The sequence below is a fragment of the Musa acuminata genome, chromosome BXJ2-4, assembly GCF_036884655.1.
Source record: "Musa acuminata AAA Group cultivar baxijiao chromosome BXJ2-4, Cavendish_Baxijiao_AAA, whole genome shotgun sequence".
Taxonomy (NCBI): Eukaryota; Viridiplantae; Streptophyta; class Magnoliopsida; order Zingiberales; family Musaceae; genus Musa; species Musa acuminata.
The window spans coordinates 43,578,293-43,597,862 of NC_088341.1; the positions used below are offsets into that span (position 1 = coordinate 43,578,293).

Sequence of the window (19,570 nt, forward strand, 5' to 3'; positions counted from 1 at the left end):
AAGAAGAACAAAATTATGTATACTCAACAGTTTTAGAAGTATCGTTTCTACGCCATTCATAGTGATTTAACTATAAATTGATTGTTTGCAGTTTCAATTGATAACAAGATAAGTAGAAGGAACTTAAAGAATCATCTACCAGAGAATGTTTTCTACAGAAATTGCATCATATCGTAACAGGCTAATAAGCAACTATTTGGAATAATTAATAACGAAAGATAGTAGAAAGCATCGAGCAGGAAATAATCAAAACATATAACCATTAGGCAGTGGAAATCACCGTACCTGAATGGGAGTCAGGAACGGAGTCTAGGTAACTCGAAGTTACCAATTGCATCAGAACTTGCATATCTGAAGATTAGGTATACTGCTTTTGTCTTGAACGATGGTCCAAGTTACACCTGCGCACTTACGGGTTTATTACTAGATTCCAGGCATTCTTGGTGGATAGGTAAGAGTTTTTTTTTTCTTTTAATTTGCTTTATATGAGACTTATCGAAAAGAGTGATTCTTTACCTCAAAAATTACCGAAGTTGAACACTCTAGCATTCAAAACAATCTTCATAATGATTCAACTCAGAGTCCTTTTACCTCTTCAAGATAAAAGAGGATACAAACATTAGTCCCAACCTGGCAGTGGTAGATAAGAGTTGAAATTGAAATAACAATTCTGTCTCCGTAATCACCCTAGCATTCAAAACAATCAGTTCGATGTAATGTCAGATTTTGGCCATCGACATCATTGACGAGAAGGTTGAAAAGTAATTAGTAGTCGGCAACTATTGTTCCATACTAATCCTTCAGGTTAGAAAAAGTAAAATTAAGGCAGTTTTGCGGCAGTATGAGACAGTTAAAACAGGATAAAACAGTGGAACCATGGTCACAGCACACACCACTAGGGCAATTTACAAGTCTGCAAGTTTTACATTTGCGGGTTTCTCTGTCCTCTCTCGTTCGTACAGAGGATCTCTTCTGCCACAATCTACCATATGTTTTTCAGATAAAAAGTTCTATTTGCTTTGAAAATAAGTAGTTTTTCCTAAAGACTGAACTACATTTTCAGTCAATGAAACGATAGTTCAAATTTACAATAACAAAATATATAATAAAATCATAAATCCTAACTATTTAAGATTGACTATACGAATCTTTTGACTCTATTAAGATTTATAGAAAGTCATATGTTTAATTAAGTTCAGAATACTTAAAATTTTATTTATAATTTTTATTAAAATCTTTTTTTTTTGTCTCTCATCATACCACTAATATTAATTAATTTATCTCTTTTGACTACTACATTCGAACGTCTTTTCATCACATGTTCATACCATCTTAAACAATTTTTTTTTATCTTATCCTCTATCGAAACGATATCTAGTTATTCACAAATAAAAATATTTATTTTCTATCTTTCATAGTAACTTCACATATTCATTTCAACATTTTCATCTCGACAACACAAACTTTTTGTATATGTTTTTTCTTAATTATCTAACACTCAAATCCGTAAAACATTATTGATCTCATAACTATCTTATAAAATTTTCATCTAATCTCGAAGGTATTCGATGATTATATATGACTCTTGATACCTCTTGTCATTTTAATCATACTATTTTTACTTTATGAAAAATATCCTCATCGATCTTTTCATCTTATTGAATAATTTATCCGAGATACTTAAAATATTTACTTAGAGAGACTTATTTTTCATCCAAGTTAATTATATTCTCTTATCTATTTCTAGAACCACTAAAATTATATTTTATATATTCAGTATTAGTCCTACTTAATCTAAAACTTTTAGTTTCCAAGACTTGTCTCTATAACTTAAGTTTATAATTAATTCCACTTAGGCTCTCATCAACTAAGACAATATCATTAGCAAATAACATACACCAGAAAGATATATCATGTAAGTGATAGTCCAAATCCATAATTTCCCCTAAATAACCAACAAATAATTAAATACTAGAGTCATATATAGAATCAGATATTTTGTCCTTCAAATACATCCCAAAGTAAAACATAGAGTTAAGAGAAACATGAATCACCAAACATAAATTTTCTATTATAAGTTTGTTAAGCTTCTTAAAAAACTTCATATACAAGAAACCTCGGGCTAAATAATTATGACAAGCATGTTACTCTTTTGCTAGCTGACATAGTTAGCTGCCATTGAGGTGAAAACAAGAGTAGGTAATCCATGATATTGACTCCTTTGACTTCATCTCTAAGGCTCTTCCCAAAGGCCCCATTTTCATTCTTTATAATTTAGTGGATCTCGTATGTAAAAGGTTACGTAACATGATGGTTTGTCAGAAGATTGTTCAAACTCAAGTATGCCGTGAGCTATAACAGCATCATCTAAAAGATTGGAAGAAATATTGACTGTGACAATAACATTTGGTATAGCATAAGTTTGCTTAGTCATACTACTATCAACCTTGATTCCAGTGCAAATTCATATTTGAACCGCCACAAAATTAGAAAAGAAGGTAACTCCTCTAGAATTTGCAAATCAAAGCATTAAATTCATCTGAGCTCAATTCTCATCATTTTCTTGAATATAAACTTATCACTTATGCACTAAAAGCTATTCACAGAGAAATCAAGCAAGATAGGTTGTCCGTTTCTTTGATAAGAACGATTCACCACATCATTTCCCCAACACTAACAAAGTAATTTCCTGAAATTTCTCTAGTATATTTATTGAGGATTTTAAGGACTAAACACAAAATTAAATAAACATTTTTCAATGTTCCTAGAGAATTCACGGTTAGAAATCATACTTGACTCTTAACAACTGCGTTTGCACCGGCAACATCCCACAAGTTTTCGTATATCAAATAACATGGCATGCTAGTAAGATCTATCTGAGCATAGGGAGAAAAAAAATATCTAAGACTAGCAGCAAAACTCAGGCACGAGTGAATAGGAAATGCCACAGAAATTAATGACTCTTTATTCCTTTGTATCTATATCTAAGTGCACTTGCTCTTAAATGATGTGCCATTCTAGCTGGACTAGGTGATAAATCATGCACACACGACACAAACGGGGGATCGAACTTACCAATCCGTGGAGATCAACCAAGATGCTCTACTATACAGCTATCCGAACGGTAAATGCTATGTCGATAATCATCCATTTGGGAGAACAAAGTAGAACCCTTCTATAATTCCTTGACTGTCTACAGAAAATAAGCCCTATACACTATAATAAATATAACAGAAAATCCAGTATATTACCCTTTCTAACATTGCAACACAAAATGCCTCTCCCTCCTTCCGTGTAACAAATCCATCGGGAGATTACTGGACTATAATTTTTCTGAATCATAGACAAATATACATAATCAAACTGCAAGAACACATCATAGTGCTGAAAAAACGATCGAGTAGCTTTTTCGATGAAGGATACATAAGACTTTCAAGAACTAAACAAATGAAAAGGGAAAAGAAAGGAGAGGATGAACCCTACCAAGCCAAATCTCCAAAGAACAATCCAAAAGACGATCGCGTCAGATGGAGGACTCTACACGGCACAAAATCCTCCGATCGGGGAACCCTAACGCAAATCTGAAGCCATGGGAGAAAGCAAGAGGAGGAAGAATGGGAACTTTTGGGCTTTGCTCCCAAATACTTTGGCGGTGCGCGAGGCTTTCGAATCCGTAAGCTACATAACAGAGCCGGGACATGTGTTTTGCACGTGACATGGTGCTACCACGTCAACCCTTCTTTAAAATAAAAAGAAAGAAAAAAATGATTTAAACCCAAGCGAAAAGAATGAAGGAAGGCCTATCTAAAGGCTCAACCTATAATAGCTCAAAAACAATGACTAGTACGAAGTAAAATATAACATAATATCGTAGACATACGAAACTGTGTAAAAAAGTAATTCAATTTTTATAATATAATATATGATCAATATATTTGAAATCAAGATTAAATCATGCTATGCCAAACCTAGAACAAGTGGGGTAACAAACGAGTGAGTTGGATTTCCACTTGTATGATGTGGTTGATTCTGTAAGGCTGAGTCAGCATCTTAGTTGGCAAAATGCTGAGGAAGACAGTTTGTGTTAGGGATCAGCGCTGTGTATGGAAGGCGTAGGAAGAGATACAAAACTAATTGACGATAGGATGATAACAAGTTTCCAGCCCAACAAATGAAGAACCGGATTCTGTCAAGTAGCGACAATTCAGCAGTAGGATTCCTACATGGAACGTAGCTACTTGTGAACTCGAAGAACAATGCTTGACTTTACATAGCCTTCTCGAAAGAGTGTTGAATGCAAACGGGTGGGTACTCTCGGATTGTGAAATGGGCCCACCTATGTCGTCTTGTAATGGCCCATCAACTTCTTCGCCCTGCGCGGCGGTCATCTGCTTCGACCATACAAATTAAGGATCGTGATTTTGCCACGTAGGATGAGAAATAGCCTGGGGACCAAACTTTTGGTATCATCTGCTGGTCGGCCCCACGCGGCTGCCAGGGAAGACCGCGGAGTCAAAATCAGACGAGTGAGAAAATGACATCAAGACCAGTCAACGATAAAAAAATACAAGTCTTGGGACACCAAAACACTGTTTCCGACGTATGAGCTGCAATCGTGGAGAATAAATTAAAATGAAGAGCAAAAAGAATAAAAATATTATGCATGTGAATTGCTACGAGTGATCAAAAGCATGTCAAATAATAATGATTTTATGCTTTCAAGAGTCCCTTTTGCATTCCACTCGAGCGACACGTCTCATCCAAATCACATTGTTTGCATATTTTCTTTCGGCGAGAGGAAAGAGGAAGCGATTGACGTAAGATATCACAACCATTTCAATGTATCACCATAAAAAATAACTGTAAGACGTACGTCCATAACTTGGTGTTGACTACATGATATGGGTTGTGTGTGTTTTCAGCGAAGACGCGTCGGGGTGGAAGAAGTTAATGTGCATGATTTAGGTCACATTTGTTTGTTTTAAGAGAGAGATGGGGGCAAAGCAGGTGGGAATGGATGCGGAGGGGCTGTCCCTGATAGAAGATAAGATTTCCCCAATTTGATAGAGGATAAGATTTCCCTAATTATATAAGGAAATCTCTCTATTCTGTTTATTCTATTGAGAGAAATCCTTCCTATAAATAGGAGAGGGAACATGTTAATAGATTCAAGCTAAAGCTATTTCATTTATACAATAAAGCTTCTTCAATTATTGTTCTTATCTTCTGTTATTTCTATCATGGTATCAGAGCAGTGAGAAAAGCGAAGCTTCGCTCTTGCCTTTGGCCAGCGACCAACGTCGCTGAGAAAAGCGAAGCTTCGCCCTTGTCTTCGGCCAGCGACCAACGCCGCTGTAGCCACATTCCTGAGAGGCTCCACGGCCAATCCTCATCTTCCTCACCGCGGTAGTCTTCGCTGATCTACCAACAGTCGGTGGACTTAAGGAGAACGAAGGGCGGATGTAAGGAAACCGAAGGGAACGCTTGTGCCCTCACAGCAACAGCAACAGCGATCTGCTCTTGCCCTACTCACGAAGCATCTTGCTTTAAACCATTCTTTGCATCGATCCAAGATTGGTATCCTTGTTTAGAAGTTTGTCCGTGACATTCTCCCCCACTTATCCCTTCGACGTCCTCGTCGAAGCCTTTGTGAACACTGCAACTCTTCACCTTTGCTGAGTCTTCAATCTTCTGCTTTAGCTGCAATGCGCCTCCTGGCTCCCTGCTGCTCTCCGCTGCTGTTTCTGAGTAGTCGAACCTTTGATCCGCCATGCTGCTTCAACTCACCAATGACTCTTGACTCTGGTGTGGGGTTGGCTGAGTTGTGTTGATCATTGTTGATTCTTACGGATCCCCCAAATGAAGGAAAAAGACCATCCTTACTGCGCCAGTCTCTCAAAATTTCCACATGCTGCTTGAACTGGGTGGATGCTTGTTGGAGCTTTAACGAGCATCGCCTCGCAAACTTCTGAAGTTTTGGGTCCTTCCTCCACAAAATCTGCTCATTGACTCTTCTTTCAGTTAGTTGTCACATCCAAGTAGGTTCGCATCACTTCCACTTTCGATTGGCATTTCGTTGGGAAATGAGGCGGACAATCTACTCTCAGTAGCACTGATCACCGTTGGTGAGGATTTGACAACTATTGTCTTCCATTATCTTCGAAGGGTCTTTGAACTTGTGCAGAGCTCCTCTGCTAGATAGATAAGAGAACTGGGGTACTCGGTTTCGCCCATTCTCTTAAGAGTTGAGAAGGCAAAGGTTACTTGACTTCGCCCGCCTCCTCGAGGTTGTACTTCATGCATCGAGCTGGTTACTGGTCTTCGCCTGCTCTTTGTTCACACTTCTGAAGCACTTGAAGTGTTTGCACTCCTTGCGTTGAGTTAGCTACTGTGATTCACCTTCTCGATGCCATTGAACTTCTGGAATGCAGGAAGTTTTCACCCCAACTTGGAGTAATTCTCTGATAGATGAGGTCGCCTCTGGGATCGTACCGTCTTCTCCATCAACCCTGCCGCCTACTACACTGAGTAGCAAAGGTACAGCACCGCGTACTGCTTGCTTCGTTCCTTGGTCGTGCACTCTTGCATGACCCGAAGTCCTTCACTTACGGCCATCTTGATGAGAAACTTGTTGACACCGGTCTTACGAAGTTTCTTGGCCTCTGCCCTTCAGCCTTGTCTCGGTACTTGGAGATTGCCTCTGCATGCTCCACCTCCTCGGCCCCTTTCACGACCAAGCGCTCTCCCTCCGTGAGAGCAAGGGATCAATGACTTTGACGGAAGTCCCGCCTCTGCGGTACCATGGCGCTGCCATGCCCATGGCCCTACTATCCGTCGCCTCGCATCTACATCCCTTTTCTTCACAATCAGTAGATATGCCTCCGTGACACTCCTCCGAGTCCACCTCCATTCTAACTGATTGCTTGATTTTGGGTAGCTAAGTCCCTCTGGACTCGTCGTCGCTTCCTCGCCCCTTTCGACCCCCTGCTTCAACACCTCTGTGTTCTCTAAGCAGTCTGTTTGGTCGATGGAAAGACAGACTGCAACTCCCATGCCTGGCCTCTGCCATCACGTTGTAGAGTTTGCACCGATTCTGTTCTCCTTAGCTTCCTTGGTAGCAACGTTCGCTTACTCGACCTTGTCCTCTGACTTGTCAGGCTCCCTTAAGCGAATATGAGCTCTGGAGCAGTCCAACTCTCCAGCTGCTTCGATCATACCTCTGCATGATCAAGTCCCTCTCATGGGACTCACTGGTACTTGCATTCGAACTTTTCCCTTGGTGGAGCCCAGCCCCCATATGCTGATGACCAAGGTTTTCATCCGATGCAAAATTCAAGCTAAAGCTATTTCATTTCTACAATAAAGCTTCTTCAATTATTGTTCTTATCTTCTGTTATTTCTATCGGTCCCCACTCCATGGACCCACCTGCTCGGGTTGGCAGAGTTGACTTGACCGTGTGAAGCACTGCTTATTAACAGACAGACACACACACACCTCTCGCCGTTCCCGCTGTTCTCAGAGACTACCTCGCCTTCTCTTCTAGACCTCCCTGCTCGGCTTCTCCTTCCTGTGACCAACAAGATCTGGTCTCCCTCTTCTCCTCCTTCCTCTTCTTACAGAGCAGGTACGACAACGTCATCTACATCTGCGTTGTAGCAGTAAGTAGCTGTGTAGCCTTAACGATTGCTTTGTTCTACTTGCAGTTGCACAAGCAAGGGGAAGTGTGCTGCAACAATGGCCAGAGGTCAGCTCCAAGTGCTCGGGGCACTCGACCTTGCCAAGACGCAGTTGTATCACTTCACGGCCATCGTCATTGCTGGCATGGGCTTCTTCACCGACGCCTACGATCTCTTCTGCATCTCCCTCGTCACGAAGCTCCTAGGCCGCATCTATTACTTCGACCCCAACTCGATATCGCCAGGGACGCTCCCGCCCAACGTGTCCGCTGCCGTCACCGGCGTGGCTTTTTGTGGTACCCTCTCTGGCCAGCTCTTCTTCGGGTGGCTCGGCGACAAGCTCGGCCGCAAGAAGGTGTATGGCATGACGCTCATGCTCATGGTCATCTGCTCCATCGCGTCCGGACTCTCCTTCGGTCACACTGCCAAGGGTGTCGTGGCCACCCTCTGCTTCTTCCGCTTCTGGCTCGGCTTTGGCATCGGCGGCGATTACCCGCTCTCCGCCACCATCATGTCGGAGTACGCCAACAAGAAGACCCGTGGCGCCTTCATCGCAGCCGTCTTCGCTATGCAGGGCTTCGGCATCCTCACAGGCGGCATCGTCGCCATCATCATCTCCGCCGCCTTCAAGGGACGCTTCGACTCGCCGGCCTACAAGGACGACCCAGCCGGCTCCACCGTCCCGGAGGCCGACTACATCTGGCGCACAATTCTCATGCTGGGCGCCCTCCCGGCTGCCTTGACCTACTACTGGCGGATGAAGATGCCGGAGACCGCGCGGTACACTGCTCTTGTTGCCAAGAACGCGAAACAGGCGGCCTCCGACATGTCGAAGGTACTCCAGGTGGATATCGCCGAGGAGCAAGAGAAGGTCGAGCAGATGACCATGAAGGAGGCCAACAACTTCGGCCTCTTCTCCAGAGAGTTCGCCCGCCGCCACGGCATCCACCTCGTCGGCACCACCACCACGTGGTTCCTCCTCGACATCGCCTTCTACAGCCAGAACCTGTTCCAGAAGGACATCTTCACCTCCATAGGGTGGTTACCGGACGCGAAAACCATGAACGCTATCGAAGAGGTGTTCCGGATCGCTCGGGCGCAGACCCTCATCGCCCTCTGCGGCACCGTGCCAGGATACTGGTTCACCGTGGCCTTAATCGACACCATGGGCCGGTTCGCCATCCAGCTCATGGGTTTCTTCTTCATGACCGTCTTCATGCTCGGCCTTGCCATCCCCTACCACCACTGGACGACCAAGGGCAACCACATCGGCTTCGTCATCATGTACGGCTTAACCTTCTTCTTCGCCAACTTCGGGCCCAACAGCACCACTTTCATCGTCCCGGCGGAGATCTTCCCCGCACGGCTGCGGTCCACATGCCACGGCATCTCGGCGGCCGCGGGCAAGGCCGGGGCCATCGTGGGCGCCTTCGGGTTCCTCTACGCGGCTCAGAGCAAGGACCCCGCGAAGAGGGACAAGGGCTACCCGGCCGGCATCGGCGTCCGAAACGCGCTCTTCGTGCTTGCGGCGTCCAATCTTCTGGGCCTGATCTTTACCTTCTTAGTGCCTGAATCGAAGGGCAAGTCACTCGAGGAAATCTCTGGCGAGAACGAAGACGAGGACCAGATAGACTCCGCTGCTGTTTACAACAGGACGGTCCCTGTTTAGGATTAGCTTCCGTCATACTCTATCCTCTCATAGGTTGGTAATGTAATATTAATGGATACCTAATTAGCCGAACAGTAGTCGTTACCTCTTCTCGGTGTAATAAGATATGAAACCATAGGTGGATGTATGAAGTGCACTTCGGAGTAATAGTAGCAGTTACCGTTCTTGTCTGCAACCATTAGTGAGACATATCAGTGAGAAAACAATAGGTGGAAGACTGGTACGTAAGACTTTTCCTATCCTCCTCACTATCACCATACGACGCAGGCAACTTCGTTGTTAATGTCCATGACAATGTAGACAATTGGTAGCGAAGACATTGACTTCAAAACGTCGATGTTGGAGTGGGTCCATGCACGAAGAAATATGTCAGGCATACGTAACATGTTTACCAAATGGACCACTAGATCTTTTGGTTGTCCATTAGCCAACCACCACAAACATAGCCAGTAGGATAATAACAGCAGAAAATTGATTGAGAAAAGAAAATTTGTGTGTTTGACGAACACCGCGGGTTCTGAAGTCAATCATTCTAGTAGTTATGTGGCTGCCAAGACTTTTCTAATGAACTGTGTTTCTGTGGACATTTTTGGTGTGCGAAGATTAGTCTTTGGCGTGGCACGAACGAAAAGAACGACCTCCCGTCTTCGGTCTGCATAAGATGAGATTGACGACGCAAAATTACGAAGGAAGGGAGCTACTGGGTAGCTTCATGCACACTGTGTTTCAAGAACACTCGTCGTTCAAACCATTCTTAAAGAATAAAGATTATTGCGTAGTTCTTGTTTCATAGCAGACATGCATTCTAGATTCACGCAGCTTCTTATTTTTATTCATGATCGTTGTGTTAACATTTAAAGTTATTTTTTAAAATTTTAGAAGGTTAATTTTTTTTGGTCATTGAGCCTAGATGGGCTTGGAACAATTGATTTGAGCATTAAACCTAAATCTGATTTATTAAAAAAAATTATAGATACTCAAGAGTAAAAGAGACAAAAATAAGTTTTAAGAATTTTGTTAGAAAATCAAGCGGTTAAATTTTATCGATTTTAGCCGAAATTTTATATGAATAATCCTTGCAACAAACTCTACAATCCTAATAGTGTCAATCTATAGTTTATCCTCCCTACGATACTTTTTTGCTATATATATTTATATATATCACTTGAAGATTAAAAATATAAATATTTAAAGATATCTTGAAGATTAAAAATAACTTAAAGATTATATATATATATATATATATATATATAAAGATATCACTATTAGATCCAAATGAATATATTCTTAATACATGAATAAAATATTATATTATTCGTGATATTAAAAAGAATATATTTCTTATGTTATATATATTGATTCAATAACCATTCTTAGTAGAGTTGAAAAATCTTTTTACTTCTCAATCATTTGCTTATCAAGTGAGGGGAGTTTTTGCTTTAAGAAGATATCATTTTTTTTTAAAATGATAAAGATAAGAAGGACAAAACTAATAGTTAACCAGAGTCTTCTTCGAATAATAGTATAAAAAAAGATTAAGTGTTATAAGGAGAGCAAATTAGGTCATATTAAGAAAAATTATTATGTTAAGATTAAAGGAAAAAATATTGTAAATAAAAAAAATTGTTCCAATGCTATTGATAAAGATTGTGATAAGTATTTTATAGCTAAAATTCACATATCTTTGTCAATACTAAAGAAATGATATAATTATCATGATAGATATTTCATGGAGAAGAAAACTATTATCATAATCTTTTTAGGTATAAAGAGTGTATACCATATTCTACTAGGTATAAAGAAATTTTTTTTTCTATTACAAATATAGTTGATATTAAAAATTATTATTATTTTTATCCTAATAAAATCAAGTTTCTTTGCAACATAAAAGAATTAAAATTAAATATGGTATATACTAGTAAAAGGGACAAAGATTTATATATTTTGTTAGTATATAACTCTTATGTTGATTGGATGAGTACAGTGCATCAATCTAGAGTTAGTCATATAAATTTTTTGAAATTAAAGATTATGATATAGAAAACTCTAGTTAATGATCTTCCAAATCTTATTACTTTTAGTAGTAATAAAATTTACGAAAACTATCAATATAGCAAGATGCACAAGCAACCTTTTGATGGATCACTTTGAATGTGTAAATTTTCCTTCGGGCTTATCTTTCCTTGCCAACAACAAGAACTACACTTGAAAAATCATATGTAGCTTCCCTTCCAACTGTTCCTCACATAAATCAGATGGGTCTTACTCAAACTTTATAAAATTAATAAACTAATTATTTTAAAATAAACAAGAGTAAACATAATGTCACAAATATCTTTACCAAATCCATCTTGATCATTTAAAAAGTCTTCCAAGTAAGTTAGGACTTATCTCCATATTATATTTTAAAGAAGAGTGTTAAGACTTAAAGTATATCTTTTCGAAGATATTATATTATTTATCTTTTATTCTTTTTTTTAAAAAATAAATTAATTATATAAAAATTTAAAATAAAAAACTCTTAATTTAAAATTTTATTTTACACTAATAAATAAATGACATCAACATATATAATGTGATCCATGTCTAAATGTTTAGGTTTGTAAGGTTAAGTCCAAAAGTAGTTTCAAATCATGTGTAAACATTTTTTAAAGAAGTTTTAATATTTTTTTTACTTTATATTGATTTCATGTTTTTTTATTTGATTTCATCTTGGACTAATAATGCTTTATTATTAATTACACTTTATGCAATCTTTTACTCACTTCACGACTGGACATCTCCTCCAGAAGGAACTCCTTCGACTTGGGAACGAGGAGCGAGAACACCAGGCCCAGGAAGTTGGTCGAGACGACGAGGAAGAGCGCGTTCCGGACCCCGATGCCGGCCAGATAGCCCTTATCCCTCTTTGCTGGGTCCCTGCTCTGAGCCGCGTAGAGGAACCCGAAGGCACCTATAATGGCCCCCGCCTTGCACGCGGCCACCGAGATGCCGTGGCATGTGGACCGCAGCCGCGCCGTGAAGATCTCCGCTGGAACGATGAAGGTGGTGCTGTTGGGCCCGAAGTTGGCGAAGAAGAAGGTGAAGGCGTACATGACGACGAAGCTGATGTGGTGGGTGGTCCAGTGGTCGTAGGGGATGGCGAGTTCGAGCATGAAGGCGGTCATCATGAAAAATCCCATGACCTGGATCCAAAACCGCCCGATGACGTCGATGAAGGTCACACGGTGCGCCAGAGCGCGATGCGGGTCTGCGCCCGGGCGATCCAGAACACCATCTCGATGGCGTTCATGGTGGCGGCCTTCGGTATCCACCCGATGGCTTTGAAGATGTCCTTCTGGAACAGGTTCTGGGTGTAGAAGGCGATGTCGAGGAAGAACCAGGTGGTGGTGGTGGTGCCGAGGAGGTGGAGGCCGTGGCGACAGACGAACTTTCAAGTACTCGAAAGTTTTTCCCCCCTTTTTTTTGGGTCTTTCTACAATAATATTATTGTTTGACTTTTTGCTCCAAATTTGCTCGAATTGGCTGTTGTTTGACTTTCTGTAATAAAGTCGCTATTTCTTTTTGCTTTCTATTGTATTATTTATTGATAATAATTATGTTTGGTCTTACATATCTCCATTCTTAAAATATATCCCAAAATTATATTCGCGATAGATAGCTAACCAAAGCAAGTTAAGGGGCTTACATTTTCTTTACGTTTGGAGCAGACATAATAATTATGTTTGGTCTTACATATCTCCACCCTTATTATTGTTTATTTTGTTTATATTATCCCGATTTTTAGGATACCGTTCTGCTGGCCTTTCATTTTGATGAAAGTTAATTGGTTTCTTATTATCGCTTTTTTTATATGGAATATTCGCTTCATGATGATTCATCATTCTTTTCTATCATTACTCTAATAGTTGCCTATCACACACACAGAGAGAGAGAGAGAGAGAGAGAGAGAGAGAGAGAGATGATCACAGCTCAATAAGCAGGACAGGAGCTATTAAGCCCAATACTTTCGGCTTCCGATTCATCATCCCATCTGCAAACGCAAGACTGAGACAGGGATGACTGCCGTGTTTGATTCGTAAGGAAGGTGGGCTTCTCAGTAGATTTACTTCCTCCGACAAAGAACTCTCCTTTCCTCCATCTACTAACTTTCAATCAAATCATTCCATGCCATCAAGAGAATCCAGAGGGTGGGATGGGAATCATAAACATCAAGCAGCACAACTTGCAGCACAACTTGCAGCTGGGATGTAGTCCATGCAAGTGCTTCATCTTTCCGGCGAAAGATGCAGTGTGCATCAGCATTGTGGATCAAAGACCTTCGTCTCGGTGACATTACACACTCTCACCTGTGCTGCAACCTGATGAACCTACTGGCTCGAGTTCTTTCAGACGGAGAGAACCCCTCACCGGTATTAAATACACAACACTTTCCACCATAAATCTCTCTTAGCAAACAGATAACAAGAAAAGCTGAAATTGTTGTGCGATTGCAGCACTAATTAAGAAGACATGAGCTGAAGGAGCATAAAAGGGGAGGCGAACATACCGAGTGGGCAGTGACAGCAGCTGCTTCATCGATCATAGTCGCTTATTGCCAATGCAGCATCATCAAGATTCCCATTTGCAGCAGAGAGCTATAACTCAGTACATGTGAATCTTGATGGTGCTACACCGGCAAACATCGACTGTGTGAATCACATCCCACATCGCCGATCGAAGGAAAGAAGAAGAAACTGCAAGATAGATAGAAGCTACCCACGAGAGAGAAAGAGGATCATCTCTCAAGTTTGGATCAGATCGATCCCAAAGAAAGAACACAAAGCAGCGCAAGAGGAACAAGGAAGAGGAGGAGGAGGAGGACGAGGAGCAGCAGCAGCAAGCAAGCAGATAAAAGCTCTCTCAAAGATCGTACATAGTTCCCCACCACCATGAACATGACCTAAGCTGACGTGGGGCACCGAGCCATGATAATACGGTCGCGGGCCCAACCTCGACAGCCAGTCAATGGTCTGGAGATGCCACCCAAATCCCCCCTTCCACTGCCTTATGATCTCCCTCCTTCTCTCTCTTGCATTACGGGAATGGAAATCGACATCATGAAAACAAAAGCCTACATCAAATATATCAAGAAGAACGCCTTCTTCTGTTGTGAGATCACGAGAACTTCCATCTTAAGGAGAATACAACTCCCTAAAGAGCTAGAGAGATCTTATGTTGTTACTGGGACATGCATGCTTGCCTCGTATCCTAATACGATATCTCCATGGTTGCCCGTTTCCATCACGTTTGCGTTCATGGATCATGCATATCTAAGACCAAGATTTTTCTATAATGATCTGCCTCACCTCCCTCCTCCTCCCCCAACTTTATTTCACCTGGAAAAAGACTTCTCGGTCAAATGGTCTAACAAGCCAAGCACGGACATTCTTGACTTGGCCATTCAATCGCTGAAAGCAATTACCATTGGCTTGTGGCAGAGTTGTTCTTCCCCCTACTGCTGAGGAGACAACTACAACAGATGAATCCACCGTCAGAAGAAATCCATCGTTGTGTCTAAATTCAATGGTTTCGGTGATACTTTGACAGCTATGTAAAGTATTGGGAGTGTCGCGTTCCACATCATTTGATTTCAGTACTGAAGACATTGACTATATACTTGGAATCACACCGAACTCGCTAGCAAATGAACATAAACAATCGGAACCATTTAATCCTTCAGATCCAATAGTTGCCCACAACGTAAAGTGATCGACAACTTGTGGAAATTTGAAACAAAGATCATCATGCAGAATCATATCACAAAAAATAATGACACCTATTAGCCTATCTTTTTAGCTCTAAGCAGTCTAAGCCAGTTAATATATTGACTAAATCTGCTCGAGATTCTCTCAATAGATCAACCGAGAGTGACCAATAGAACTAAAAGATTTATCAGTCCTTCGATGACTCCTTTCTCCGAGCTAATAATATGCAGTATACATGCACTCGACTGTCACATGCATGACACGAATAATCTAAAGATATATTATGCTCGAGAAAAGGCACTCAAAGCCAACTTAAACTATGGAGACAAGATGCATTGTGCTCTTTGGAGTTTCTGCAAGCAGTGGAGGCATACTTAGAAGATCCGCTTGCAATCTCCGGCTTCTCCGCCGGGTCAAACTTGGCCGTGTTGACTCTCCTCGAGGAACAACGATATCTGATGCAGGAATAACCGAGTCCAATCACAGGTTCTCTGAAATCTAATGTAGTGTAGGCCGGCCAAATTTGATGTACCCCAAGAGAAAGAATCCATGAATAATATATTGGATTTGTACACGTCGTGGTAATCTCTCAGTCAAATTAGTCCTACATTAAATGTAATTAAGTCTCAATTAGTATATGCGTTATATTTCATCAAGAATATCTCACGTGGTCTCGAGTCTAGATGACGACAAATATGACATCGATACAGTAATTGATGTTGTCACATAATTGGCCATACCACCTCTTGAGTCCTAATCCAAATTTCATGTGATATGTTGAGATCATAATGCTCCCACTAATGTAGTTGATTCATATTTCTATGTGTTAGGTCTTGTGATGGTATGTCATAATTTGAAAGTTTACATATGTGTTAGGTATATAAGAATGAATGGGATATTGATGGGCCGGGCCGAACCAAGGCGGGTTTTCTTGCAATGTAGATGGGCCGGGTCGAGCCATAGTGACACGTAGACGCATACGTAGAGATACTGCTGGATACGGGGACAGGATATCACGCACCGATAAGGTATATTGCGGTTTATTTTGTTTTGAACCCGAGATAGCGGTGCGATTGCTTCGATACCTGCGCCGTCGGTGCCCTAATCTACGAGGGGAGAAAGGAAAAAAGAGCGAGGATCCGGCATTCTTCCTCAGCCATCACCCGTCGCCGGACGCTGAAGGCCCCAACCACCGGCAGCGGTAAAGAATCCGACGTTATCGCCCGCCCCCGGCCACGCAGCGCCGGTATCCGCTCTTCCTCCCTGTTCTTCTTCGTTTTGAGATATCTTCTCTATCGATAGTATGCCTCCATCCATCCAGATGGAGGACAGATTTCGATGGAGGTTCCTGTTGCGTTTAGGCGTTTAGATAGCTGTCTTAATTATTTTCTCTCCATGCACGCATCATGTTTGTTTGATTGCTTTACTTTCGTTTCCTGTTCTTTCTGCTAGCTGATTTGTGATTGGTTTGTCTGATATCGCGTGCCTATTTTATCCAACCAGAGATTATTCGTTCATTTTTTTAAGAAAAAAATGTTTCTTTTTCCATACTGTTCTTTACGTAGTTTAGGACCAGACGCTACTAAAATACATATTTTATAATCTGTTTATTATCAATTTATGTTAAGAATGGAGCACTCTGTAGTGGCTGTTGTCCTATCCTTGCCAAGTTGTTGCAAATTTCATAGGGCAATAATAGCGAATATTATTATTGGTGATACCCATCCCTTTTTTGTTACTTTGAATTGCTTTTTGGATGTGGTTGGTTTAAGTTGTTTTTGAACATTCTGGTTTATTGGATATCACTCGACTATTTTTTAGTTTATGTTTTGCGTATTTGATTGAGCAGATGAATCATTTCAAGGACCTTATTCTCTTCCCTCATTTGTTTGAACTCTTGGGAGTCTAGGGGGATCACGAATAATTGGTTGTCGTTTAAAGGTTATACTTTGACAAGTTACTACATGTATTACATTGCTTTTACGAAGTTACTCACTTATTTTAGGCAATGCCTGCATGTAAATTTGCCATAGCTGGTGTTCCTGGACAATTGTTTTGGCTCTAGAGACTTGATTTACTGTATGAAGGCCCAATTGAATCAATTTTGATTGAGGAAGGCTTTATTGATGATGCTTTTGAAACATTATGCATGCATCCCACCCATAGTGCCAAAGACCTGTAGGCTTCTGTTTGTTTATTTTGGTCCGTAGCTATGGTTTTATCTCTCTTGATCTTGGGCTCCCGTAGATGAGGTTAGTCTTATTTAAAAGCTGAACATTATGATTAGATGCTAACTGGTATCAAATAATGCTTAGTTGGCAACAACTAGATTAATGTTTCTTCTTTCTTTTAGATATATTATCTCTTTGAGATTTGTCATATATATCCAGATGCTTATTTCATTTTTTTTGAGATTTAATTATTTTGGGTGCACCTTATAGTTTATCAATGATTATTGTTTACCTTGATAAGCATGGTGATTCAATTTCCATACAGGCTCATTAAGCCAGTTTTTCTAAATCATGGATTGTCCAAATGGAGATGATCATGTAAGTGTTATTCTTTTTACTTGATCACTTTTTGATCACAGCCTGTTCTGCCTTTGAAAAAGGAAAAAAAAAATTATGGTGCAGGAAGGAGTCAGTGTTGTCGGTTTTGAAGTTCCAAGATCACCTGATTCAAGCTACAGCAACCCCATACCAGGAAATGAAGATGAAGCTCGAGAACCTCCACTCGTCCCTCCTCATCTGCACCATACCTTGCTGAACTATTCACACAGTCAAGACGATCCAGGTAGTCTCATAGCGCCTCAAAATGTGATTCTTAATCACCTCTACATAGAGAATCAAGATGGCCCAAGTTCTGTTGTAGCGCTTGGAATCACCCACCGTTTCAGATCGAAATATGTCACAGTTGTGCTTTATAAGCCAGTTCAGAGAAGGTGAAGTTGACAATTGACCACTTGTATCTCATTTGTTGATTACTTTAATATTTAGGAAAGCTTTGACAAATTCACAAGCAAAAAAATCCCATTCCGCAATTGCTTTTCTCAAATTGATTTGATTCTCCTTTCAACTCCTTGGGTTTGAGATGCAGCTCTGTATAATCTGTAGTTAATTGGTTCTTTTTTTGGATTTTATTTTCTTCCTTGTACAACTTTTAAAGTATTTTATTATATCATTCAAATCAAGTAAAGCTTTCCAAGCAACGTGCAGAGTTTGCAGGTCTGCAAGTGAAAAGGTTTTGCTTGTCTCTCTTATTAGATTGGTTCAGGTTGAGGGTTTAGGGTGGAATCACCTGTTTCTCCATGTCAAAGGAATCCATCCATATATCTGGGCTCCTACACAGGCCCATATCACAACCACCACAGCCAATAGAATCATGTGGGCCCGCAGCCTGGTGTCTGGGACCCACGAGTACCGGCTACTGTCTCCAGGTGCAGAGGTACTGCCACCATCACTGACAAGGTGGTGGAAACGGAGGTCTCAAGTCATTTGATCCATGAGGGATCTCAGACCCACACGCAGAAGCTATAAAGAACCACCAGCATCTCTGTTCTCTTTCAGTCAGCTCCCTTCCTACTCCCCTGTAAGCCGATGAAAGCGAAGGACATGGCGACGTCGAAGAGCGAGGAGAAGAGCTTGCCATGCCCATCGTTCTGCCGCCGGTGTCGATCGCTGGTGAGGGAACAGAGGGCTCGCTTCTACATACTCCGGCGATGCATCGTGATGTTGGTTTGCTGGAGAGACAGCGGCGATCTTTGACACCACCGTGAGGAGCATATATGTGTATACGCAGTAGTACTACGCATGTGCTTCGTATGTAGAAAAGCTTTAGTTCCAGGAAATGTAGTCCATGAGGCCATGCAACTTGTGCATAACCATGCAACATGATCAAGCGATTGATGGTGCAGATGTTGTTTACTGGTAGTGTTTCTCAGGTCGTTCCAAAGACGAGCTTCTTCTATCTTTGCTTCTTGATTCGGCCTGCAGCTTACTTTCTTCATCATCTCTGTATTCTAATTCTGCTATCTCTGACTCCAGAAACGATAGATCGTATCGAAAAGAGAAGATTTCTTGTAGTATCATTACTTGGTTCGAAGAACATCTGCGGTCAAGCCTCCTTCACGGTGAAGGAAAAATGTAATTGATCTCTCGCCTTATAGTTTTGACAGCCCAATGATCATCCGAATGGGTGTAATGTGGAATTGCTGTACCATTCAAATGATCTCTCACTCGTTGCCTGCTGGTGAAGGTATGGATCATCGTCTACTCCCTGTCGTTCTTCAATTTATTTAAACATGGATTACAGTTCAAGTGAAGCTAAGGAAAGAGCTATTTGGTAGAACATCATGTGCTCATCATGTGGATAATGAAATGCTTTCAGGTTCTTTGGTTGCAAGATGTTATCATGAATTCTTAGATCGTAACTCATGGAAGGATGCTCGGGAATCTCATTGTTGGTCACACTGTCTTAT

The 19,570-nt window shown here is 41.1% G+C and overlaps 2 protein-coding genes and 1 pseudogene across 2 annotated transcripts; 2 read left to right on the forward strand and 1 right to left on the reverse strand.

Moving 5' to 3' along the window:
• The first annotated feature begins 7,484 nt into the window (after positions 1–7,484).
• On the forward strand, positions 7,485–9,521 carry LOC103982632 (probable inorganic phosphate transporter 1-8). Its single transcript, XM_009399616.3, has 2 exons — positions 7,485–7,625; positions 7,705–9,521. The coding sequence occupies exon 2, from the start codon at positions 7,736–7,738 to the stop codon at positions 9,344–9,346; it is 1,611 nt and encodes a 536-aa protein (XP_009397891.2). The 5' UTR covers positions 7,485–7,625; positions 7,705–7,735; the 3' UTR covers positions 9,347–9,521.
• A 2,563-nt stretch (positions 9,522–12,084) lies between these two features.
• On the reverse strand, positions 12,085–12,779 carry LOC135608819 (inorganic phosphate transporter 1-2-like; annotated as a pseudogene).
• Positions 12,780–16,153: 3,374 nt separating this feature from the next.
• On the forward strand, positions 16,154–18,151 carry LOC103982631 (SNF1-related protein kinase regulatory subunit beta-3). Its single transcript, XM_018824667.2, has 3 exons — positions 16,154–16,339; positions 17,590–17,642; positions 17,727–18,151. Exons 2-3 carry the CDS (start codon positions 17,616–17,618, stop codon positions 18,036–18,038), a joined length of 339 nt encoding a protein of 112 aa, XP_018680212.1. The 5' UTR covers positions 16,154–16,339; positions 17,590–17,615; the 3' UTR covers positions 18,039–18,151.
• The last annotated feature ends 1,419 nt before the right edge of the window (positions 18,152–19,570 follow it).

Excerpts from the sequence above, each read along its gene's own strand:
- LOC103982632 (XM_009399616.3), top strand. The coding sequence starts at position 7,736 with ATGGCCAGAGGTCAGCTCCAAGTGCTCGGGGCACTCGACCTTGCCAAG.
- LOC103982631 (XM_018824667.2), top strand. The coding sequence starts at position 17,616 with ATGGATTGTCCAAATGGAGATGATCAT. Across the intron at positions 17,643-17,726 it reads GTCCAAATGGAGATGATCAT|GAAGGAGTCAGTGTTGTCGG; the intron begins GTAAGTGTTATT and ends ATTATGGTGCAG.